Source organism: Anomaloglossus baeobatrachus, chromosome 2, assembly GCF_048569485.1.
Source record: "Anomaloglossus baeobatrachus isolate aAnoBae1 chromosome 2, aAnoBae1.hap1, whole genome shotgun sequence".
NCBI classification, from domain to species: Eukaryota; Metazoa; Chordata; class Amphibia; order Anura; family Aromobatidae; genus Anomaloglossus; species Anomaloglossus baeobatrachus.
In genome coordinates this window covers 739,799,928-739,823,723 of record NC_134354.1, presented here as the reverse complement: position 1 = coordinate 739,823,723, position 23,796 = coordinate 739,799,928, and the positions used below count along the sequence as shown (strand labels likewise).

The 23,796-nt window shown below is 48.9% G+C and overlaps 1 protein-coding gene across 1 annotated transcript in view; it reads right to left on the bottom strand.

Moving 5' to 3' along the window:
* DDX10 (DEAD-box helicase 10) overlaps nt 1-20,558 on the bottom strand; it is a 349,483-nt gene extending 328,925 nt beyond the window's left edge. Inside the window, exons 1-3 of the mRNA XM_075337422.1 lie at nt 20,321-20,558; nt 11,117-11,177; nt 10,144-10,274 (exon numbers count right to left, since the gene is read on the bottom strand). Coding sequence (XP_075193537.1) covers nt 10,144-10,274; nt 11,117-11,177; nt 20,321-20,515 — 387 coding nt within the window. The 5' untranslated portion in view covers nt 20,516-20,558. The remainder of the gene's footprint in view (nt 1-10,143; nt 10,275-11,116; nt 11,178-20,320) is intronic.
* Between the last annotated feature and the right edge of the window lie 3,238 nt (nt 20,559-23,796).

Here is a 23,796-nt window from a genome sequence, read left to right as displayed (position 1 = left end):
GTAACCCCTCCCCTCTGCCTATACACCCCCCCGTGCATCACGGGCTCCTCAGTTTTGGTGCAAAAGCAGGAAGGAGGAAACTTATAAATTGGTCTAAGGTAAATTCAATCCGAAGGATGTTCGGAGAACTGAAAACCATGAACCAAAAGAACAATTCAACATGAACAACATGTGTACACAAAAGAACAAACAGCCCGAAGGGAACAGGGGCGGGTGCTGGGTCTCCCAATAGGAGCTAGAAGAAAAGGAATTTACGGTAAGTAAACAAAATTCCCTTCTTCTTTGTCGCTCCATTGGGAGACCCAGACAATTGGGACGTCCAAAAGCAGTCCCTGGGTGGGTAAAAGAATACCTCGATAAAAAGAGCCGAAAACGACCCCCTCTTACAGGTAGAAAAAGCAACAATAAGAGGATAATGTCCTCCAAAAATCAAGTATTACTCACAGCAAGTTGGGCTGCAGTGTGTACATCGCCCTGGCCAAAAACTGATGCTCTAGCAGGATACAGCTAAACCCCCACTAAGTGAAGGCATCACAGGTGCAGGAGAAGCAGATCACACACACACCTTCATGGAATGGAGGGGAGGTGACTGCTAGATGATAAAACTGCACACAAGTGACTTGCATAGAGCGCTGTTCACATGCAGATGACACAGTCACAAACCCGCAGCCTATTAGGTAACGCCCTTCTATTAGATCAGGCGGGCTGCCAAGCCGTACTCCACTGTATATCATGCACGGACAGACACTCTACAATGCAAGGCCCAACAGAAAGGGGCCTGGCTGTATCCTGTACAAACAAAAAATATGAGGTTTTTGTTGGTATTTATGGCCATAAAACGTAAGCCTACACCCTCGTCAAGGGACCTCATGTCTGTAGGTCCCTACACTAAATATAAAAAAAGCAACAATAAGAGGATAATGTCCTCCAAAAATCAAGTATTACTCACAGCAAGTTGGGCTGCAGTGTGTACATCGCCCTGGCCAAAAACTGATGCTCTAGCAGGATACAGCTAAACCCCCACTAAGTGAAGGCATCACAGGTGCAGGAGAAGCAGATCACACACACACCTTCATGGAATGGAGGGGAGGTGACTGCTAGATGATAAAACTGCACACAAGTGACTTGCATAGAGCGCTGTTCACATGCAGATGACACAGTCACAAACCCGCAGCCTATTAGGTAACGCCCTTCTATTAGATCAGGCGGGCTGCCAAGCCGTACTCCACTGTATATCATGCATGGACAGACACTCTACAATGCAAGGCCCAACAGAAAGGGGCCTGGCTGTATCCTGTACAAACAAAAAATATGAGGTTTTTGTTGGTATTTATGGCCATAAAACGTAAGCCTACACCCTCGTCAAGGGACCTCATGTCTGTAGGTCCCTACACTAAATATAAAAAAAGCAACAATAAGAGGATAATGTCCTCCAAAAATCAAGTATTACTCACAGCAAGTTGGGCTGCAGTGTGTACATCGCCCTGGCCAAAAACTGATGCTCTAGCAGGATACAGCTAAACCCCCACTAAGTGAAGGCATCACAGGTGCAGGAGAAGCAGATCACACACACACCTTCATGGAATGGAGGGGAGGTGACTGCTAGATGATAAAACTGCACACAAGTGACTTGCATAGAGCGCTGTTCACATGCAGATGACACAGTCACAAACCCGCAGCCTATTAGGTAACGCCCTTCTATTAGATCAGGCGGGCTGCCAAGCCGTACTCCACTGTGTATCATGCACGGACAGACACTCTACAATGCAAGGCCCAACAGAAAGGGGCCTGGCTGTATCCTGTACAAACAAAAAATATGAGGTTTTTGTTGGTATTTATGGCCATAAAACGTAAGCCTACACCCTCGTCAAGGGACCTCATGTCTGTAGGTCCCTACACTAAATATAAAAAAAGCAACAATAAGAGGATAATGTCCTCCAAAAATCAAGTATTACTCACAGCAAGTTGGGCTGCAGTGTGTACATCGCCCTGGCCAAAAACTGATGCTCTAGCAGGATACAGCTAAACTCCCACTAGTGAAGGCATCACAGGTGCAGGAGAAGCAGATCACACACACACCTTCATGGTGTAGGTCCCTACACTAAATATAAAAAAACAACAATAAGAGGATAATGTCCTCCAAAAATCATGCATGATATACAGTGGAGTACGGCTTGGCAGCCCGCCTGATCTAATAGAAGGGCGTTACCTAATAGGCTGCGGGTTTGTGACTGTGTCATCTGCATGTGAACAGCGCTCTATGCAAGTCACTTGTGTGCAGTTTTATCATCTAGCAGTCACCTCCCCTCCATTCCATGAAGGTGTGTGTGTGATCTGCTTCTCCTGCACCTGTGATGCCTTCACTTAGTGGGGGTTTAGCTGTATCCTGCTAGAGCATCAGTTTTTGGCCAGGGCGATGTACACACTGCAGCCCAACTTGCTGTGAGTAATACTTGATTTTTGGAGGACATTATCCTCTTATTGTTGCTTTTTTTATATTTAGTGTAGGGACCTACAGACATGAGGTCCCTTGACGAGGGTGTAGGCTTACGTTTTATGGCCATAAATACCAACAAAAACCTCATATTTTTTGTTTGTACAGGATACAGCCAGGCCCCTTTCTGTTGGGCCTTGCATTGTAGAGTGTCTGTCCGTGCATGATATACAGTGGAGTACGGCTTGGCAGCCCGCCTGATCTAATAGAAGGGCGTTACCTAATAGGCTGCGGGTTTGTGACTGTGTCATCTGCATGTGAACAGCGCTCTATGCAAGTCACTTGTGTGCAGTTTTATCATCTAGCAGTCACCTCCCCTCCATTCCATGAAGGTGTGTGTGTGATCTGCTTCTCCTGCACCTGTGATGCCTTCACTTAGTGGGGGTTTAGCTGTATCCTGCTAGAGCATCAGTTTTTGGCCAGGGCGATGTACACACTGCAGCCCAACTTGCTGTGAGTAATACCTCTTACAGGTAGGCAACCGCCGCCTGAAGGACTCGCCTACCTAGACTGGCGTCTGCCGAAGCATAGGTATGCACCTGATAGTGTTTCGTGAAAGTGTGCAGACTAGACCAGGTAGCTGCCTGACACACCTGCTGAGCCGTAGCCCGGTGCCGTAATGCCCAGGACGCACCCACGGCTCTGGTAGAATGGGCTTTCAGCCCCGAAGGAAGCGGAAGCCCAGAAGAACGGTAGGCTTCAAGAATCGGTTCCTTGATCCACCGAGCCAAGGTTGACTTGGAAGCCTGCGAACCCTTACGCTGGCCAGCGACAAGGACAAAGAGGGCATCTGAACGGCGCAGGGGCGCCGTGCGTGACACGTAGAGCCGGAGTGCTCTCACCAGATCTAATGAGTGCAAATCCTTTTCACATTGGTGAATTGGATGAGGGCAAAATGAAGGTAAGGAGATATCCTGATTGAGATGAAAAGGGGATACCACCTTAGGGAGAAATTCCGGGACCGGACGCAGAACCACCTTATCCTGGTGAAAAACCAGGAAGGGGGCTTTGCATGACAGCGCTGCCAGCTCCGACACTCTACGGAGCGATGTAACTGCCACTAGAAATGCCACCTTCTGCGAAAGACGTGATAAAGAGACATCCCGCAGCGGCTCGAAAGGTGGTTTCTGAAGAGCCGTTAGCACCCTGTTAAGGTCCCAGGGTTCCAGCGGACGCTTGTAAGGTGGGACTATGTGGCAAACTCCCTGCAGGAACGTGCGGACCTGCGGAAGCCTGGCTAGACGCTTTTGAAAAAATACGGATAGCGCCGATACTTGTCCCTTGAGAGAGCCGAGAGACAAACCCTTGTCCATTCCGGATTGAAGGAATGAAAGAAAAGTGGGTAAGGCAAAGGGCCAGGGAGTAAAACCATTATCAGAGCACCAGGATAAGAAGATCCTCCAAGACCTGTGATAGATCTTGGCGGACGTTGGTTTCCTGGCCTGTCTCATAGTGGCAATGACATCTTGAGATAACCCTGAGGACGCTAGGAGCCAGGACTCAATGGCCACACAGTCAGGTTGAGGGCCGCAGAATTCAGATGGAAAAACGGCCCTTGTGACAGCAAGTCTGGGCGGTCTGGGAGCGCCCACGGTTGACCCACCGTGAGATGCCACAGATCCGGGTACCACGACCGCCTCGGCCAATCTGGGGCGACGAAAATGGCGCGACAACAGTCGGACCCGATTTTGCGCAGCACTCTGGGCAGCATCGCCAGAGGAGGAAATACATAGGGCAGTCGAAACTGCGACCAATCCTGAACTAATGCGTCCGCCGCCAGAGCTCTGTGATCTTGAGACCGGGCCATGCATGCCGGGACTTTGTTGTTGTGCCGTGACGCCATGAGATCAACGTCCGGCGTTCCCCAGCGGCAACAGATCTCTCGAAACACGTCTGGGTGAAGAGACCATTCCCCCGCGTCCATGCCCTGTCGACTGAGAAAATCTGCTTCCCAGTTTTCTACGCCCGGGATGTGGACTGCGGAGATGGTGGAAGCTGTGGCTTCCACCCACTGCAGAATCCGTCGGACTTCCTGGAAGGCTTGACGACTGCGAGTGCCGCCTTGGTGGTTGATGTATGCGACGGCAGTGGCGTTGTCCGACTGGATACGGATCTGCCTGCCCTCCAGCCACCGATGAAAGGCCAATAGAGCTAGATACACTGCCCTTATCTCCAGAATATTGATCTGAAGGGATGACTATCAGAGTCCAGGTTCCCTGAGCCCTGTGGTGGAGAAAAACCGCCCCCCACCCTGACAGGCTCGCGTCCGTGGTGACCACAGCCCAGGTGGGGGGTAGGAAGGATTTCCCCTGCGACAGAGAGTTGGGAAGGAGCCACCACTGAAGTGACGTCTTGGTTGCAAGGGAAAGAGAGACGTTCCTGTCGAGGGAAGTCGACCTCCTGTCCCATTTGCGGAGAATGTCCCACTGTAGTGGCCACAGATGGAATTGCGCAAAGGGCACTGCCTCCATCGCTGCCACCATCTTCCCCAGGAAGTGCATGAGGCGCCTCAAGGGGTGTGACTGACCCCGAATAAGAGATTGCACCCCTGCCTGCAGCGAAAGCTGTTTGTCCAGCGGTAGCATGACTACTGCTGACTGAGTATGAAACTCCATCCCAAGGTACGTCAGTGATTGGGTCGGTGTCAACTTGGATTTTGGGAAGTTGATGATCCACCCGAACTGCTGGAGAGTCGCCAGAGCGACGGAAAGGCTGTTTTGACACGCCATCTGAGAGGGCGCCCTGACAAGAAGATCGTCTAAGTAGGGAATCACCGAGTGGCCCTGAGAGTGTAGGACCGCCACAACAGATGCCATGACTTTGGTGAACACCCGTGGGGCTGTCGCCAGGCCGAAAGGCAATGCCACAAACTGAAGGTGTTCGTCCCCGATGGCGAAACGCAAAAAGCGTTGATGTTCGGGTGCGATCGGCACATGGAGATAAGCATCCTTGATGTCGATCGATGCTAGGAAGTCTCCTTGTGACATCGAAGCGATGACCGAGCGGAGAGATTCCATCCGAAACCGTCTGGTGCTCACATGTCTGTTGAGCAGTTTGAGGTCCAGAACGGGACGGAACGAGCCGTCCTTCTTTGGCACCACAAACAAGTTGGAGTAAAAGCCGCGACCATGTTCCTGGGGAGGAACAGGGATCACAACCCCTTCTGTCTTCAGAGCGTTCACCGCCTGAAAAAGTGCATCGGCTCGCTCGGGGGGCGGAGATGTTCTGAAGAAACGAGTCGGGGGACGAGAGCTGAACTCTATCCTGTAACCGTGAGACAGAATGTCTCTCACCCATCGGTCTTGAACATGTGGCCACCAGGCGTCGCAAAAGCGGGAGAACCTGCCACCGACCGAGGATGCGGTTCGGGGATGCCGAGAGTCATGAGGAGGCCGCCTTGGAAGCAGTGCCTCCCGCGGCCTTTTGGGGGCGTGACTTGGACCTCCACGCATAGGAGTTCCTCTGGCCTTTCTCCGGCCTGCTGGACGAAGAGGATTGGGGCTTGGCGGAGGGACGAAAGAACCGAAACCTCGATTTTATTTTCCGTTGCTGAGGTCTCTTCGGTTTGGACTGGGGTAAGGAGGAGTCCTTTCCCTTGGATTCCTTAATAATCTCATCCAATCGTTCGCCAAACAATCGGTCGCGAGAAAACAGCAAACCAGTTAAGAACCTCTTGGAAGCCAAGTCTGCCTTCCATTCGCGCAGCCACATAGCCCTGCGGACTGCCACAGAGTTAGCGGATGCCACCGCTGTACGGCTAGCAGAGTCTAGAACTGCGTTCATGGCGTAGGAAGAAAAAGCTGACGCCTGAGAAGTCAAAGACGCAACCTGCGGAGCAGAATTACGTGTGACCGCATTAATCTCAGCCAGACAAGCTGAGATAGCTTGAAGTGCCCACACGGCTGCAAAAGCCGGGGCAAAAGACGCGCCCGTGGCTTCATAGATGGATTTCACCAGGAGCTCTATCTGCCTGTCAGTGGCATCCTTTAGCGATGAGCCATCTGCAACCGATACCACAGATCTAGCCGCCAATCTAGAGACTGGGGGATCCACCTTGGGACATTGAGCCCAACCCTTAACTACGTCAGAGGGGAAGGGGTAACGTGTGTCAGTAAGGCGCTTAGTAAAGCGCTTGTCCGGAACCGCTCTGGGCTTCTGGACAGCATCTCTGAAGTTAGAGTGATCGAAAAACGCACTCCGTGTACGTTTAGGGAACCGAAACTGGTGTTTCTCCTGCTGAGAAGTCGACTCCTCTACAGGTGGCGGCGGGGGAAATATATCTAACACCTGGTTGATGGACGAGATAAGGTCATTTACTATGGCGTCCCCTTCAGGTGTATCAAGATTGAGAGCAACGTCAGGGTCAGAGCCCTGAGCTGCGACGTCCGCCTCGTCCTCCAGAGAGTCCTCAAGCTGGGAACCCGAGCTGCGTGAAGAAGTCGGGGAAGATTCCCAGCGGGCCCGCTTAGCCGGTCTGGGACTGTGGTCCGGGCCGGAGTCCTCCACGTGAGACCTAGGGCCCCCCCTGGGAACGTGCTGCGGCGCGGACAGAGAGGGGCCTGGAGGCGAAGATCCAACAGGGCCCGGGGCCTGTGTAAGGACCGGTCTGGACTGCAAAGCTTCTAGCAGCTTGGCAGACCATTTGTCCATAGACTGAGCCATGGATTGTGAAAGTGACTCAGAGTTTCTCAGCAAAAACTGCAAACTCTGTCCCTGCCGCCTGGACAGGGGGAGCAAGGGGTTCTACCTGAGCCGAGGGGCCCACTAGTGACCGAGGCTCCGGCTGAGCAAGCAAAACAGGGGTTGAGCATTGCTCACAGTGAGGGTAGGTGGAACCTGCAGGTAACATAGCCGCACAAGAGGTACAGGTCGCAAAATAACCCTGTGCCTTGGCACCCTTGCTCCTTGTGGACGACATGCTGTTGTCTCCTAGGAGAGTGATCACTGAGGGTATATGGGAAAGGGTATACAGCCCGACCGAACAGAAATATATAAATATATATATAGTCTCTATTCCGGCACCCTAAGGGGACCAGCACCGGGTGACCGGTGTGGCTTACCGACCGCTAAAAAGAGGAGCGTGTGTCCTCCAGATTCCCTGCCTTAGGTCTCCCAGCGTTGCAGAGCTCTTTCCTGGAAATCCTCCACAGGCAGAATGCCAAAGAAATGGCTGCCGGAGCTCTCTGGGGAGGAGTGGGGCCGTGGGCGGCGCTAGAAAAGTGCGGGAATCTGGAGTCCCCACAGTGATCAGTGAGGGGGGAGGAAACATACAGGATGCTCCGGCCCTCACATCCGACGTCAGGTCGGCAGTCCCGCCCTTACCCCTGACAGACAGGCCCGGGGGCGGGAGTTTTGCTACTAGGCCGCAATTGAAGCCGGGGACTAAATTTAAGACCGCGGCCGACAAACAGGCGCGGTCGGCGCGGAAGTCCGCCGGCCGTCACAAATAAGCAGCTGCTGCAGCGTCTGGGATGAAGGCGCTCCATGCACATCCCCCATGGGGATACAGAGTACCTTAGTGATGCAGGGCCCGGTCCCTGAGGATAAATAAACTCCTGTCCGACAGATTCCCACAGGGGCTGCGGAGGGAGCACGGTCCCAGTGAATGGATGACCGCTCAGGATCCCACTTCTCCCTGAGCCGCTAAGGGATGGTGAAGGAGACGGCATGAGGCTCCGGCCTTTGTACCCATAATGGGTACCTCAACCTTAACAGCACCGCCGACGTAGTGGGGTGAGAAGGGAACATGCCGGGGGCCCCGTGGGGGCCCACTTTTCTTCTAACCGATAAATCTAAATGAGAATGCATGAGTGGATGTGTGCCTCCTTCCACACAAAGCATAAAACTGAGGAGCCCGTGATGCACGGGAGGGTGTATAGGCAGAGGGGAGGGGTTACACTTTTTAAAGTGTAATACTTTGTGTGGCCTCCGGAGGCAGAAGCTATACACCCAATTGGCTGGGTCTCCCAATGGAGCGACAAAAATAGAGATTACCTTGGCGTTTGGTTTTGGGGCTCCTTTGCATTGATCAATACAATGGCTAAACATCTCTTATATTCCTATTATTCATAGCAGTTATGCAGATTCCATTTTCATATTTTTCAATTTTTCAGATAGTTCATTGTATTTTTCAGTCTAATATTCCAATAGCAGTTCTGCTTTTCATTATTTCCCCATACATTGTGATTAGTGTGCAACTGTAACTTATTGTATACAAAAAAGGATAGAGACATTACAGCAGATCCCTTGACTCTTAAATTGTGGGCACAACCCCAGAGCTATATTCAGTCCTATGTTTCTATTGTTTTATAGAGCTGCACACTTCTCAGTAATCTAAACTTACATACAGCATCTCAGTTGGGAAACTGGACTAGTTCGATGAGAGGTTTACACACTGACACTAGTCCAGGTAAGGCTGCTTTCACACATCAGTTTTTTGCCATCAGGCACAATCCGGCAAAAACCTGAAAAAAATCCGGATCCGTTTTTTCCCCCATGGACTGCTATTAGCGCCGGATTCTGCCGGATGGCCTTGCGTTCCATCCAGCTTTTGCTTGTCCGGTGGCCGGATGGAACTCTGAAGGGAACTTTTTTTTGTCTCCGGCGAAAAACCGTATCACGCAAAATCCGGTGCGTTTTATAATGGAAGCCTATAGACGCCGGAGCCGGTGTAATGCGGCAAAAAAAATGGATACGGCCGCAGGATCCCATTTTTTTAACTGAGCATGCTCAGTTTCGCAACGAATCCGTCAAAAAAATGAAGGAAAAAAACTGCTGCAACTGATCCGTTTTTTCGCCGGATCATGCCTGATGCCAAAAAAAACGATGTGTGAAAGCAGCCTTAAGTAGCCCCATTCATTCTCCCTGGATGTGACTGACAGTCCCTGCATTGCCGATGCCTTCAGTCTTTACAGTTTCGTTTTCTCTCGGCATCTCTAACACAGCATCGCTAATAGCACATTGAGGATGAGAGGTGGTGGGAGAAGCCAAGACTGAAATCTGAAGACATCGGCAGAGCAGGGACTGTCAGACACTTCCATGGAGAACGAGTGCAGATACTCAACCTGAACTAGCCTTGGTAAGGTCTCATGGGACAAGAGCTGGTTTAGCCGAAAAAAAATTAAAGTGCTAAAAGATCATGGGCGTGGTTTAAAAGCAACAGGGGAGCTAAAAAGACTGTCCCTTTAAAGTAAGACGGGCTTCGCATCAGCGGTATTCTGCCTCAATGCCGGATCCATCAGAAATGCGGTACAGTTCAATACAGTTAAATGGAATCGCGGCAAGATAAGGTCACGTGTGGTCATATGCGGCTGCATGTGACCTTATCTTGCCACAATTCCACTGTACTGAACTGTACCGCATTTCTGACGGATCCGGTATTGCGGCAGAATACCGCTGATGTGCGTGCAGCCTATCCCAATCACAGAGTGGATGGAGCAGGGGAGAAGCATGGTCAATACTGCTCCAGTCACACAGCAGATATTACGGGCATTGGTGGGCTTCCCAGCATTGTGACCCTGAGTGATCGCTCATTTATCAACTATCACAATGAATGTATTTATTAGAATAACCCTATTAAAATTCTCATGACGCCATTTTCGTAATGCGAAATATAAACGGGGGGGAAAAATAAACAAACCATAACTTACAGGAAGGACAAACGCCAGGGTCTTCCCTGATCCAGTTTTTGCAGCGCCCAGGATATCTTTTCCCTGTAAGGCTAAGCCAACAGTTTGCTTCTGGATCTCTGTGGGTAACCGATACTGAGCCTCAACCAGACCTGCAACCAATCAAGACAGGAAAACACATTTTATCCATGTAAAAAAAAGAAAAAAAAATGCTTTTCTTAAAATTCAATAAATACATTTAATTATAATAATAATAATAATGCAGGAAAAAAAAAAAAAGTCCAAGAAATATAAATCAATATGTAAAGAGACCTCCTTCCTCTGTGTCTGTCAACAAAGTGGCCAAACTCTTCCCATTAGGCTCTTTTCCACTTGCGATTTTCATGTGCGATCCGTTAAAACATCAGATCGCACTCGCACCAGTGTTAATCAATGAGGTAGGATCCTCTTTCCTTTTATTTCTCGACACGAATCGTGCTGTCGGTGCAATCACAGCATGCTGAGTTTTTCAGCGAGTCTCGGCTCACGCACCCATACAAGTCTATGGGAGCACGTGAAACATCGCACTGCACTCACATGTCATCTGACCGCAGTGCGATATACGCAGACACAGACAGCGGAGGAGATGGAGAGAAAGTATTCACTCCCTCTTCTCCGCAGCTGTGATACGATCACAAGATCAGATCCCAGTCGCATGACCCTCGGCTGACACCCGCAGCACAGGGTCATTAGAACATCACTTCCGATGCGCTCACATCACAAGCGGTGCGCAAGCGGAAAATTATATTATATTTCTATATTTTATATTATATATTATAATATATTATATTATATATTATATTATATAATATATTATTATATATATTATTATATATATTATATAATATATATTATAATATATATTATATTATATAATATATTATTTTATATTATATTTCTAAATTTTATATTATTATATATATTATATTTCTAATATGGAATGAACTGCACTCACCTCTCAGGGTCTTTTTTGATAAAGGGAAATCGGAGAATTTAACTATTTCACTGACGTTGATCTGGGGAAAAAAATATTAAAATGGATTAAATGGATTGTCTATGAGCACAACATAAATGTACAACGGAATAAAGTAACAAAACAACTCACCAGTAAACAATAACATTAAGAACCCCCTCACATCTTGAGAAAAAAAGAATAAGCAATAAGTAAATTGCACACGTGTGTTTGTGTTTACTGGCACTTTGCAATTTTTAACCATTTATGATAATGAGAATCCACCTTTAAAAGGGAACCTGTCAGTGGATTCATGCTGTTCAAACCAAGGGAGCATGAACCAGAGCCGGGCATTCACAGCTATCCTATGTGTGTATGTTGGGAAAAAGCCAAATAAGGACAGAGCCGGACTTGTCTAAGCTCTGGCCAGAGTCCCTGTCCGGATTGTCAAACATTCTGTCTGAAATGCCAAAGCTTTTCAGAGAAAAATATACCGTACTTGTCTGCAATCATGAAGCCAAGCTCTAATCCAAGCTGCCAGTGCTTCGGGCTGGATGGATGGACCTGACAGGTTCTCTTTAATATTTATATACAGTAAAGACCAAAAGTTTGGACACACTTCAAAGAGTTTTCTTCATTTTCATGACTCTGAAAATTGTAGATTCACATTGAAGGCATCAAAACTATGAATTAGCACATGTGGAATGTAATACTTAACAAAAAAGTGTGAAAGACCTGAAAATATGTCTTATATTCTAGGTTCTTCAAAGTAGCCGCCTTTTGCTTTGATTACTACTTTGCACACTCTTGGCATTCTCTTGATGAGCTTCAAGAGGTAGTCATCGGAAATGGTTTTCACGTCACAGGTGTGCCCTGTCAGGTTTAATAAGTGGGATTTCTTGCCTTATAAATGGGGTTGGGACCATCAGTTGTGTTGTGCAGTCTAGTGGACACACAGCTGATAGTCCTACTGAATAGACTGTTAGAATTTGTATTATGGCAAGAAAAAAAGCAGCTAAGTAAAGAAAAGCAAGTGGCCATCATTACTTTAAGAAATAAAGGTCAGTCAGTCCAAAAACTTTGAAATTGTCCCCAAGTGCAGTGGCAAAAACCATCAAACGCTACAAAGAAACTGGCTCACATGAGGACCGCCCCAGGAAAGGAAAACCAAGAGTCACCTCTGCTGTGGAGGATAAGTTTATCCGAGTCACCAGCCACAGAAATCGCAGGTTAACAGCAGCTCAGATTAGAGACCAGGTCAATGCCACACAGAGTTCTAGCAGCAGACACATCTCTAGAACAACTGTTAAGAGGAGACTTTGTGCAGCAGGCCTTCATGGTAAAACAGCTGCTAGGAAACCACTGCTAAGCACAGGCAACAAGCAGAAGAGACTTGTTTGGGCTAAAGAACACAAGGAATGGACATTAGACCAGTGGAAATCTGTGCTTTGGTCTGATCAGTCCAAATTTGAGATCTTTGGATCCAACCACCATGTCTTTGTGCGACGCAGAAAAGGTGAACGGATGGACTCTACATGCCTGGTTCCCACCGTGAAGCATGGAGGAGGTGTGATGGTGGGGGGGGCTTTGCTGGTGACACTGTTGGGAATTTATTCAAAATTGAAGGCATACAGAACCAGCATGGCTACCACAGCATCTTGCAGCGGCATGCTATTCCATCCGGTTTGCGTTTAGTTGGACCATAATTTATTTTTCAACAGGACAATGACCCCAAACACACCTCCAGGCTGTGTAAGGGCTATTTGACTAAGAAGGAGAGTGATGGGGTGCTACGCCAGATGACCTGGCCTCCACAGTCACCAGACCTGAACCCAATCGAGATGGTTTGGGGTGAGCTGGACCGCAGAGTGAAGGCAAAAGGGCCAACAAGTGCTAAGCATCTCTGGGAACTCCTTAAAGACTGTTGGAAAACCATTTCCAGTGACTACCTCTTGAAGCTCCTCAAGAGAATGCCAAGAGTGTGCAAAGCAGTAACCAAAGCAAAAGGTGGCTACTATGAAGAACCTAGAATATAAGACATATTTTCAGGTGTTTCACATTTTTTTTTTTTTAAGTATTTCATTCCACATGTGATAATTCATAGTTTTGATGCCTTCAATGTGAATCTACAATTTTCAGAGTCATGAAAATAAAGAAAGCTCTTTGAATGAGAAGGTGTGTCCAAACCTTTGGTCTGTACTGATATATATATATACACACACACACAATAAGATATTATATATATACATATATATATATATACACACATACACACACACATATATATGTGTGTATAAATATATTCATATGTGCATAAATGTGTGTGTGTGTAATATATATATTATATATACACACACATATATATATGTGCATCTGACCCGCCCCAGGGCCGTGGGGTACTCGGTTCCAGGTGTTGGTTAATGGGATTAGGTCACGGGGGCCTGTGCCCTGTTCCGTGGCCCTGGTGGTCGCTGAAAGTCAATAAATAATAAAAAAGAAAAAAATAAATAAAAGTATTTCGTGACGCCACCTACGGTTCCAGTATGGTTACTGGGGCTACAGGTCAGACAGCCAGTTGTTTACGCTTCCCGTAAGTGAAGCGGGGTCCCCAGGGCAGTTTTAGTAGTACACAGATATGGCGGTTTTTATTCACAGCCTTTTCAACTGTCACTTTAGTGCAGCAGCCTATGGCTTCTCAGATGAAAGAAATAAAGTGCGTCACACCAATTCATTAACTCTGATCAGATTTTACTTGCAGGTGTTATTAAAAATGGGTTCAGTGTCTGATGCGACAGTTTTTGGGTGATCTGGGAACAGTTCAGGATCTCTGCACCAGGTTAGTTGTGTGGCCTCCCTGCTGCGCTGCGTCTGTCCTTGGTACTAGGCTGCCTGTAGCTATACCTTGTCCCTCTCTCACTGTCTTCACCTGTATGGCAGGCGGCGGGAGCTTCTCTAAGGGGCACTGCTGTACTCACTGCGGTCCCTAAGCTCTGTGTAGCGGCTTTGCCTTCAGGTGCTGCTGCGGCCAGGAGATCTGCAGTCTCCCTGGCCCCTGGTCTTTATTGCTGGGCAGATTAGATCCCTCACAATCTCGGACGCCGGTGTCCGATAATCAGCGCTGTTCCTTGGGGATGAACCGGTCAGGCTCCACCTCCCCGGTCTCTCCTCTTTTGCGTCACTCTTGATCCCTCAGGCGGTCACACAGTTACTTGTGCGGGCTAAGCACTGCCCTCTCCATTTTGATGTCTTCCCTCACTCTCTGCTCGCACAGTCTACTTTTCTCCAACTGTCAACTGTCCCTCTGACTCCGCCTCCAAACCTGGATTTAAAGGGGACCTCACCTGAACTCGACTTGTAGAGCTCCCCCTCCAGGCTTGGAGTGGAAATGTTGTATGTGGGATTACCTGATGTGGAGATCCTTCCCTGCCCAGGTACAGGTATATTTGTGGCAACTGAACCCTGGGGTGCCACATATAAATATGTGTGTGTGTGCGTATTTATATACAGTGCCTACAAGTAGTATTCAACCCCCTGCAGATTTAGCAGGTTTGATAAGATGCAAATAAGTTAGAGCCTGCAAACTTCAAACAAGAGCAGGATTTATTAACAGATGCATAAATCTTACAAACCAACAAGTTATGTTGCTCAGTTACATTTTAATAAATTTTCAACATAAAAGTGTGGGTCAATTACTATTCAACCCCTAGGTTTAATATTTTGTGGAATAACCCTTGTTTGCAATTACAGCTAATAATCGTCTTTTATAAGACCTGATCAGGCCGGCACAGGTCTCTGGAGTTATCTTGGCCCACTCCTCCATGCAGATCTTCTCCAAGTTATCTAGGTTCTTTGGGTGTCTCATGTGGACTTTAATCTTGAGCTCCTTCCACAAGTTTTCAATTGGGTTAAGGTCAGGAGACTGACTAGGCCACTGCAACACCTTGATTTTTTCCCTCTTGAACCAGGCCTTGGTTTTCTTGGCTGTGTGCTTTGAGTCGTTGTCTTGATGGAAGATGAAATGACGACCCATCTTAAGATCCTTGATGGAGGAGCGGAGGTTCTTGGCCAAAATCTCCAGGTAGGCCATGCTATCCATCTTCCCATGGATGCGGACCAGATGGCCAGGCCCCTTGGCTGAGAAACAGCCCCACAGCATGATGCTGCCACCACCATGCTTGACTGTAGGGATGGTATTCTTGGGGTCGTATGCAGTGCCATCCAGTCTCCAAACGTCACGTGTGTGGTTGGCACCAAAGATCTCGATCTTGGTCTCATCAGACCAGAGAACCTTGAACCAGTCTGTCTCAGAGTCCTCCAAGTGATCATGAGCAAACTGTAGACGAGCCTTGACATGACGCTTTGAAAGTAAAGGTACCTTATGGGCTCGTCTGGAATGGAGACCATTGCGGTGGAGTACGTTACTTATGGTATTGACTGAAACCAATGTCCCCACTGCCATGAGATCTTCCCGGAGCTCCTTCCTTGTTGTCCTTGGGTTAGCCTTGACTCTTCGGACAAGCCTGGCCTCGGCACGGGTGGAAACTTTCAAAGGCTGTCCAGGCCGTGGAAGGCTAACAGTAGTTCCATAAGCCTTCCACTTCCGGATGATGCTCCCAACAGTGGAGACAGGTAGGCCCAACTCCTTGGAAAGGGTTTTGTACCCCTTGCCAGCCTTGTGACCCTCCACGATCTTGTCTCTGATGGCCTTGGAATGCTCCTTTGTCTTTCCCATGTTGACCAAGTATGAGTGCTGTTCACAAGTTTGGGGAGGGTCTTAATTAAGCTGGTGTCACACATAACGACGACGACAACGACGTCGCTGCAACGTCACCATATTCTGTGACGTTGCAGCGACCTCAACAGCGACGTCGCTGTGTGTGACACATAACAACGATCAGACCCCTGCTGCGAAATCGTTGCTCGCTCCTGAATGCTCGAAGTCATTTTTTGATCGCTGCTATCCCGCTGCGCCATGCTGATAAGCTGATAATCCTTGTGTTTGACACCGCAGCAGCGACGCTACGCTACGTCTGAAACCACACAACGACCGTCGACGTCGCTATGATCGCTGCTCCGTCGCTGCTTTTTCTAACATGTTTGACAGCTTACTAACGATCATCGATGGTCGCTGCTACGTCACAGAATATGGTGACGTTGCAGCGACGTCGTTGTCGTCGTCGTTATGTGTGACCCCAGCTTTAGTCAGAAAAGGCTGGAAAAAGAGATAATTAATCCAAACATGTGAAGCTCATTGTTCTTTGTGCCTGAAATACTTCTTAATACTTTAGGGGAACCAAACAGAATTCTGGTGGTTTGAGGGGTTGAATAATAAATGACCCTCTGAATAAACTTTTCACAATTTAAAAAAAAAAAAAAAAAAAAAAAAAAGAAATAACATTCTTTTTTGCTGCATTTCACACTTCCAGGCTGATCTACAGTCCAAATGTCACAATGCCAAGTTAATTCTGAATGTGTAAACCTGCTAAAACTGCAGGGGGTTGAATACTACTTGTAGGCACTAATTATATATATATATATATATATATATATATATATATATATACATACACACACACATATTATATACTATATATTTTATAGTATAAATGGAACCATTACGTGTCTCAGTCACACGTCTCCCTGACTGACCAGATCTTTTCTCACTCACAGTTCTAATGTTACAGGATTACGCCTGTGTATATTTTTACCTACAGCTGCCTTAGAACATAGCACAATAAATACCTGCAACACAGGAGTATCCCCCATTGAAGAAAGTATTGCCACATTCATAGCATACATCATCACTTTATAATCGGTGGAGTCTGAGCTCCGCCCCCCCCCGCTCCAATGCTCTAGTTTCCTTAGAATGTGCAAAAAAAAGCAGCAAGAAAGCGTCCACAATCCTCCTCCTATTGCTGGAAAATACATGAAAAGTCCACAAAGCCACAGACAGCCGGACATTTTACCCAAAAGAAGGTACAAATTTTTCAAAACCGCTTCAAGTACCTAACATGTCATGAAGGCCACATACGGAACAGCTCTAGCAAGCGGGGCTCATCCGCACGCCGCAGAAATCTGCAGCTCGGTCTCACATCTGTGCTGCGGAGCTTAGAAAGGAGCATGTAAACAATTCACTATGGGATTTCCCTGCACTGCGGACTCCCAGGATACCCAGATGTGCAGAGAATTGTAGTATTGCCCCTTTATCCCCACAATTGGTGCAGGTCTGATAAGTCACAACCCTACAGATTAAAAAATGACGTCATATAAAACATTAGGACACTGCATCCTTTTAAAGGGAATCTGTCAGCAGGTTTTTGCTACCTCGCCTGAGAGAAGCATAATGTAGGCAAAGCAAAGAGATCCTGAATCCAATCATGTATCACTTAAGATTAATGGCTGCAGCCGTTCTGATACAATCAGAATTTTTAGTTTTGGCCATGTAGCAGAGCAGAGAGCGCTGTCCCCGCCCACACCAGGCTCGCTATAGAGATTGTACATTGACAGCGAGGTGTCAATCACAGGAGGGGGTGTGCCGGATTGCCCTGCAGGTGACATTGTAGTCCCAGCAATGATAAGTAGTGCTGCTTAAACAAAGCACAGCAAATAAACAACAGATTGGACCTTGACAAAACAGGCATCCCCGAACTATCTGTGTAAACCCCTGCAGCATACTGACTTCACATTACATAACAAAAACCTGCTGACAGACTCCCTCTAAGGCCTGTTTCACACGTTAGTGAAAAACACAGACGTTCTTCAATGACGTGTTAAACACGCATATGTCCTCCGTGTGCTGTGATTCATGGCACAAGTGGGTTGTCCATGTGCAAGCCGTGATCCATTATCCGCTATTACAGATGGACATATACTCACCTGTCCAGTTCCTGCGGTCTGTGGTGCTGAAGAGTCCCACGGTGCTGCATCCGGCCACTGTCTCTCACCTCTGCAGCTACTTCCGGGTCGGCTGTGGCTGCATAAATGAATGTGCACACCGTAATGAGCTGCCCAGGAAGAAAGAGAGCAGAGGCTGCACAGAGCGCCGCTGGAGCCGGGTAAGTTGAAAATTATTTTTATTTTCAATGTTTGTGTTTTTCTGGCACATATTTCATGGATCACACCATAGTGCGGTCCGTGGGACATCAGCGATGCCAGAAAAAAAAAACGGACATGTCTCCGTGCAGCAATCATGGACACGCGTGTACGTCACACGGAGACACATTCACTGAAAAATCCCTGATGTGTGCACAGAGCCAGTGATTATAATGGGTCTGCCTATGTGGGAGATTCTGGTACGTATAAAAACTAGCACATACGTACCAGAATCACTGACGTGTGAAGGGGGCCTAAAGGGGCTGTTCACTACACAAACACCTTTCTTTAAATGAATTAGACTCCTTGAAGAATAATCCCCTATGCTCCGCTCCCGCAGCAGCGCTGTGCCAGAGATGTCAGTGCCGAGTCTCTCTTTATTATGGCATAAGACCCTGCAGACATCAGCTATTGGGCTTCTGTTTAGACCCCAATGAGAGCCATTCAGAGGTTGCAGGCAGCTCTCACTGGGGGCCGGCTCCCATTGATGACTGAGGTGCAGCTCTTTGGGTCACATTGGTCATGTCTGACCTTCAACTAGTTACAGACTCACAGGTAGCCATCTCCACCTGATTTCAGACCCCTGTGAGTGCAGCGGTGCCTGGTGAAACCACAGTGATTGCTGTGTGAGGTGGAGGTCACTTTATTTACCAATCTCTCAATACATGTGCATGGGAGTTGTGCAGGAGGCTCAGTAGCCTCTCCCCGAGCCCCATAGACTTGTATGGAGAAAAGTGACTTCTCCTATACACAGTGATCCAGCCAGTACAAGCGTCATCATATGGGGCTGGAGCCGCCGGAGCAGAGCTAGAAACACCGCCGGTCTGTATGAGATTAAGAGCCACGCGCCATCCCTGCCACGCGCCATCTCAGCCACGTGCCGCGCACAGGCACGCGTCATCCCCGCCACGCACAGGCACGCGTCATCCCCGCCACGCGTCATCCCCGCCACGCGTCATCCCCGCCACGCACAGGCACGCGACATCCCCGCCACGCACAGGCACGCGACATCCCCGCCACGCACAGGCACGCGACATCCCCGCCACGCACAGGCACGCGACATCCCCGCCACGCACAGGCACGCGACATCCCCGCCACGCACAGGCACGCGACATCCCCGCCACGCACAGGCACGCGTCATCCCCGCCACGCACAGGCACGCGACATCCCCGCCACGCACAGGCACGCGACATCCCCGCCACGCACAGGCACGCGACATCCCCGCCACGCACAGGCACGCGACATCCCCGCCACGCACAGGCACGCGACATCCCCGCCACGCACAGGCACGCGTCATCCCCGCCACGCACAGGCACGCGTCATCCCCGCCACGCACAGGCACGCGTCATCCCCGCCACGCACAGGCACGCGTCATCCCCGCCACGCACAGGCACGCGACATCCCCGCCACGCACAGGCACGCGACATCCCCGCCACGCACAGGCACGCGACATCCCCGCCACGCACAGGCACGCGACATCCCCGCCACGCACAGGCACGCGACATCCCCGCCACGCACAGGCACGCGACATCCCCGCCACGCACAGGCACGCGACATCCCCGCCACGCACAGGCACGCGACATCCCCGCCACGCACAGGCACGCGACATCCCCGCCACGCACAGGCACGCGACATCCCCGCCACGCACAGGCACGCGACATCCCCGCCACGCACAGGCACGCGACATCCCCGCCACGCACAGGCACGCGACATCCCCGCCACGCACAGGCACGCGACATCCCCGCCACGCACAGGCACGCGACATCCCCGCCACGCACAGGCACGCGACATCCCCGCCACGCACAGGCACGCGACATCCCCGCCACGCACAGGCACGCGACATCCCCGCCACGCACAGGCACGCGACATCCCCGCCACGCACAGGCACGCGACATCCCCGCCACGCACAGGCACGCGACATCCCCGCCACACACAGGCACGCGACATCCCCGCCACGCACAGGCATGCGTGATCGCGCAATACACCCCACAATGCACCCACATATGTGATCCTGAACAAAGGGAGTGGGAAAAAAATCCTCTGAAGCCGGGTCCAGCAGGTAATGGACAACCCCTTTAAGACCAGCCCGTCAGCGGCTGCTGTGTATGGGGTTACCTCACTGTAGCGCTGCACCAGGCGGCTGATGCTCTCCTTCTCTATCTGCCACTCCGGCTTCCTGATCTGCTTCCTCCGGACCTTACACCGCTCCTTCTTCTTGGTGTATTTCTTCTTCCAGCGCTCGAAGTTCTTCACCGGATCGTTCCTATCGTGGATGAGCGGCACCGACTTGTCCTCACTCGGTTTCCCCATGATGTGCGCGTTGCACTGCACAGAGCACGAAATGCCCCACTTCCGGGAGACACGCTGACTGCACATGTGCGGGGCGCGCACTGATGACGTCATTCAACAAGCTTTATTTCACGTGAACACAAGGACAGCTCCTGCCTGAAGCGCAGCCGCAGAAACCTCTAGCGACCTGATACACACAGAGCGCAGCACAACGACGCAGAAGCCGAGTCTATTCTGTAATTATTTATTTTCTGGGGGTTTTTTTTACAGGTTTAAGAAAAAATATAAAAATCACAAAAATAAAATACCTGCAGTGAGGCCCTGCTGTGAGGACACTTAAAGGGAACCTGTCACCAGATATGGCCCCTATAAGCTGCGGCCACCACCAGTGAGCTCTTATATACAGTAATCTGGAACACTGTATATAAGAGGCAAGGCCGCTGTGTATAATGTAAAAATTACTTTTATAATACCTACGGGGCGGTCCGGTCCGATGGGTGTCACTGTTCTCCGGTCCGGCGCCTCCTCTCTGCAGTGATCACCGTCCTCCTACCCAGCCCAGTATGGATGAAGCGTCTATGTCATCCACACTGGGCCGGCATTGTGGTCCTGCGCAGGCGCACTTCCCGCTGAGGGCAGACCAAAGTACTGTAATGTGCAGGGGCGAGGAAAGGTTACAGACCGCCCGTGCACTGAAATACTGTGATCTGCCTTCTGCAGGGCAGATCAAAGTGCGCCTGCGCAGGACCACAATGTCGGCCCAGTGTGGATGACGTAGACGTGTCATCCATACGAGGCTGGGTAGAAGGAGAACGGTGATCACCACAGAGAGCAGGCGACAGGCTGGAGAGCAGCAACACCCATCGGACCAGATCGCCCTTAGGTGAGTATTATAAAAGTGTGTTTTACGTTATACACAGCGGCCTGGGCTCTTATATACAGTGTTCTGGAACGCTGTATATAAGAGCTTATTGGTGGTGCCCGCAGCTTATAAGGGACAAATCTGGTGAGAGGTTCCCTTTAAAAGCAGCTACAAAAATGATAAAACTGGCACAAAAATGGGCATCAAAGGTGTTATTGAAAGGGTTAAGTGACTGGGCCACTGATCTCAGGTCACCAATACACAGACAGTGATGGCCCGCATCAAAGTGGCCAAATAGTCGATGTTACCTATTTGAATAACTCCTTAAAATATAACTTATTCAAATCGTTAACATCGACTGTTTGCCCACAGGTAAGACCCTATTTGGGCGGCATGGTGGCTCAGTGGTTAGCACTGCAGTCTTGCAGCGCTGGGGTCCTGGGTTCAATTCCCACCAAGGACACCATCTGCAAGGAGTTTGTATGTTCTTCCTGTATTTGCGTGGGTTTCTTCCGGGTTCTCCAGTTTCCTCCCACACTCCAAAGACATACAGACAGGGACTTTAGATTGTGAGCCCCAATGGTGACAGTGTTGCCAATTTATATAAAGCGCTGTGGAATTTATAGCGCTATATAAATGAATAAATTATTATTAATTATTATTTGCACTTGCCATTTATTTAGTGTTTTCCCTAGGCCTGGTATGCCAGCAGTATTAGCCCCTCAGCTAGCCAAATCAGATATCACACTTTGCACTAACAAGGGGCAACACCTCAAAAAAAAACAAATCTGCAAATTAAGATTTTGCTTTGGTTTATATTCTAAGTCATATGGCAAGGTGCATTAAAGGGTTGATATTGACTTTTAGGATTGCTACTTTCAATAGGTGGCGCTAGAGCTCAAGTTTTCTTCCTCTCTGAAGAGTCAATTTGCATTAGGCCTCATTCACATTTTAGCATCAGTGTTTGTAGGGCAAAGCCAGAAGTGGAGCCTACAGAGAAAAACTATAATTGAGAGATTGACATATGTTTTGTGTTTTGGAGACACATTTTGGCAAAATACTGATGAAATACTGATCAAAAATATTGACGTGTGAATGATGCCTTATAAAAGAATCTGAAAAGCCTTAACTTGTGACTAGCGTTGTTTCTTATCGAGCATAAACAGCGCCCGTCCAGAGAATGAAGATTGTGCAGAAGATGAACGTGACGCGGCTCCGACGTTCCTTCGCTTGATTCTATTATTTCTTTTTTGAGCGGATTCTGAGCACTATTTCAGGCAGGTTTAAGATTAAACCCGTATAATAACAGTATCATGTGCACACAGACCCTAAGGTTGAGTTCCCACAATGATTTTTTTCCCTGAGTTTTTGAAACTGAGTATTTTTGCTGTGCAAAAAAAGCAGCTTTTTACATTTCCAGCAGAGGGGATGCGATGTATAGACATTGCATGGACAGCCCATTGAGCTTCTTTTTTATTCAGTGTAATCCGACCTGTGGTTTGTGCGTCAAACCCAGAACATATCAATTTCTCTTGCGGATTCGCGAGTTTTCAGTGCAGAATTGCCCCATAGAACTGCATTAAATGCGGAAAATCCTCAAGTAGAATAATGCTTGTAATCTGAACATGACTGTAACAATAAGGTTTTGTCAAAGGCAAATACCAGGAAGTTTTTACAAACTAACCAGCTTTATTTAAAACATAACGTACCAGAAAGAAACAAAAACCACAACGTCAGAGTCGAGATGAAAACATAAGTTACTTAATTTAAATAATAGGAGCAGAAATTAAGCAACATCAAAAACTCCAAATACTCATCATGGGAATGGAGCCTGAAACACCATGTGCGTATAAACACTGGACACAACCTCCAAGTTGTTGAGGGGTTGGTTTTAAAGGGAACCTGTCATCAGGATTTTCCTCTATAAGCTGCGGCCACCACCAGTGAGTCCTTATATACGTCATTCCAGAATACTGTATATAAGAGCCCAGGCCAGTCTGTATAACGTAAAAAACATCTTTGTAATACTCACCTAGGGGGGCGGGGCGGTCCGGTCCGATGGGCATCACTAGTCTCGGTTGAACACCTCCTTCATCTTGTGGGATCGCCATCCTACTTCCCAGCCCCATATGCATGACACATCCTACATCATCCATACAGAGGTGTCCATCGCGCTCCTGCGTATGCACACTTTGATCTGCCTGGCTGAGGGCAGAGCAAAGTACTGTAATGTGCAGTCGCGAGGAAAGCTGAAAGACCGCCCACGCATGTGCACTACAATACTTTGAGCTGCCCTCAGCCGGACAGATTAAAGTGCACATGCGCAGGAACACAATGGAGGGCTCTCTGTGAATGACACAGGAATGGGACGCAGGACGGCGATCCCATAAGATGGAGGAGGCACCGGACCGAGAGCAGCGACACCCATTGGACCCAATCT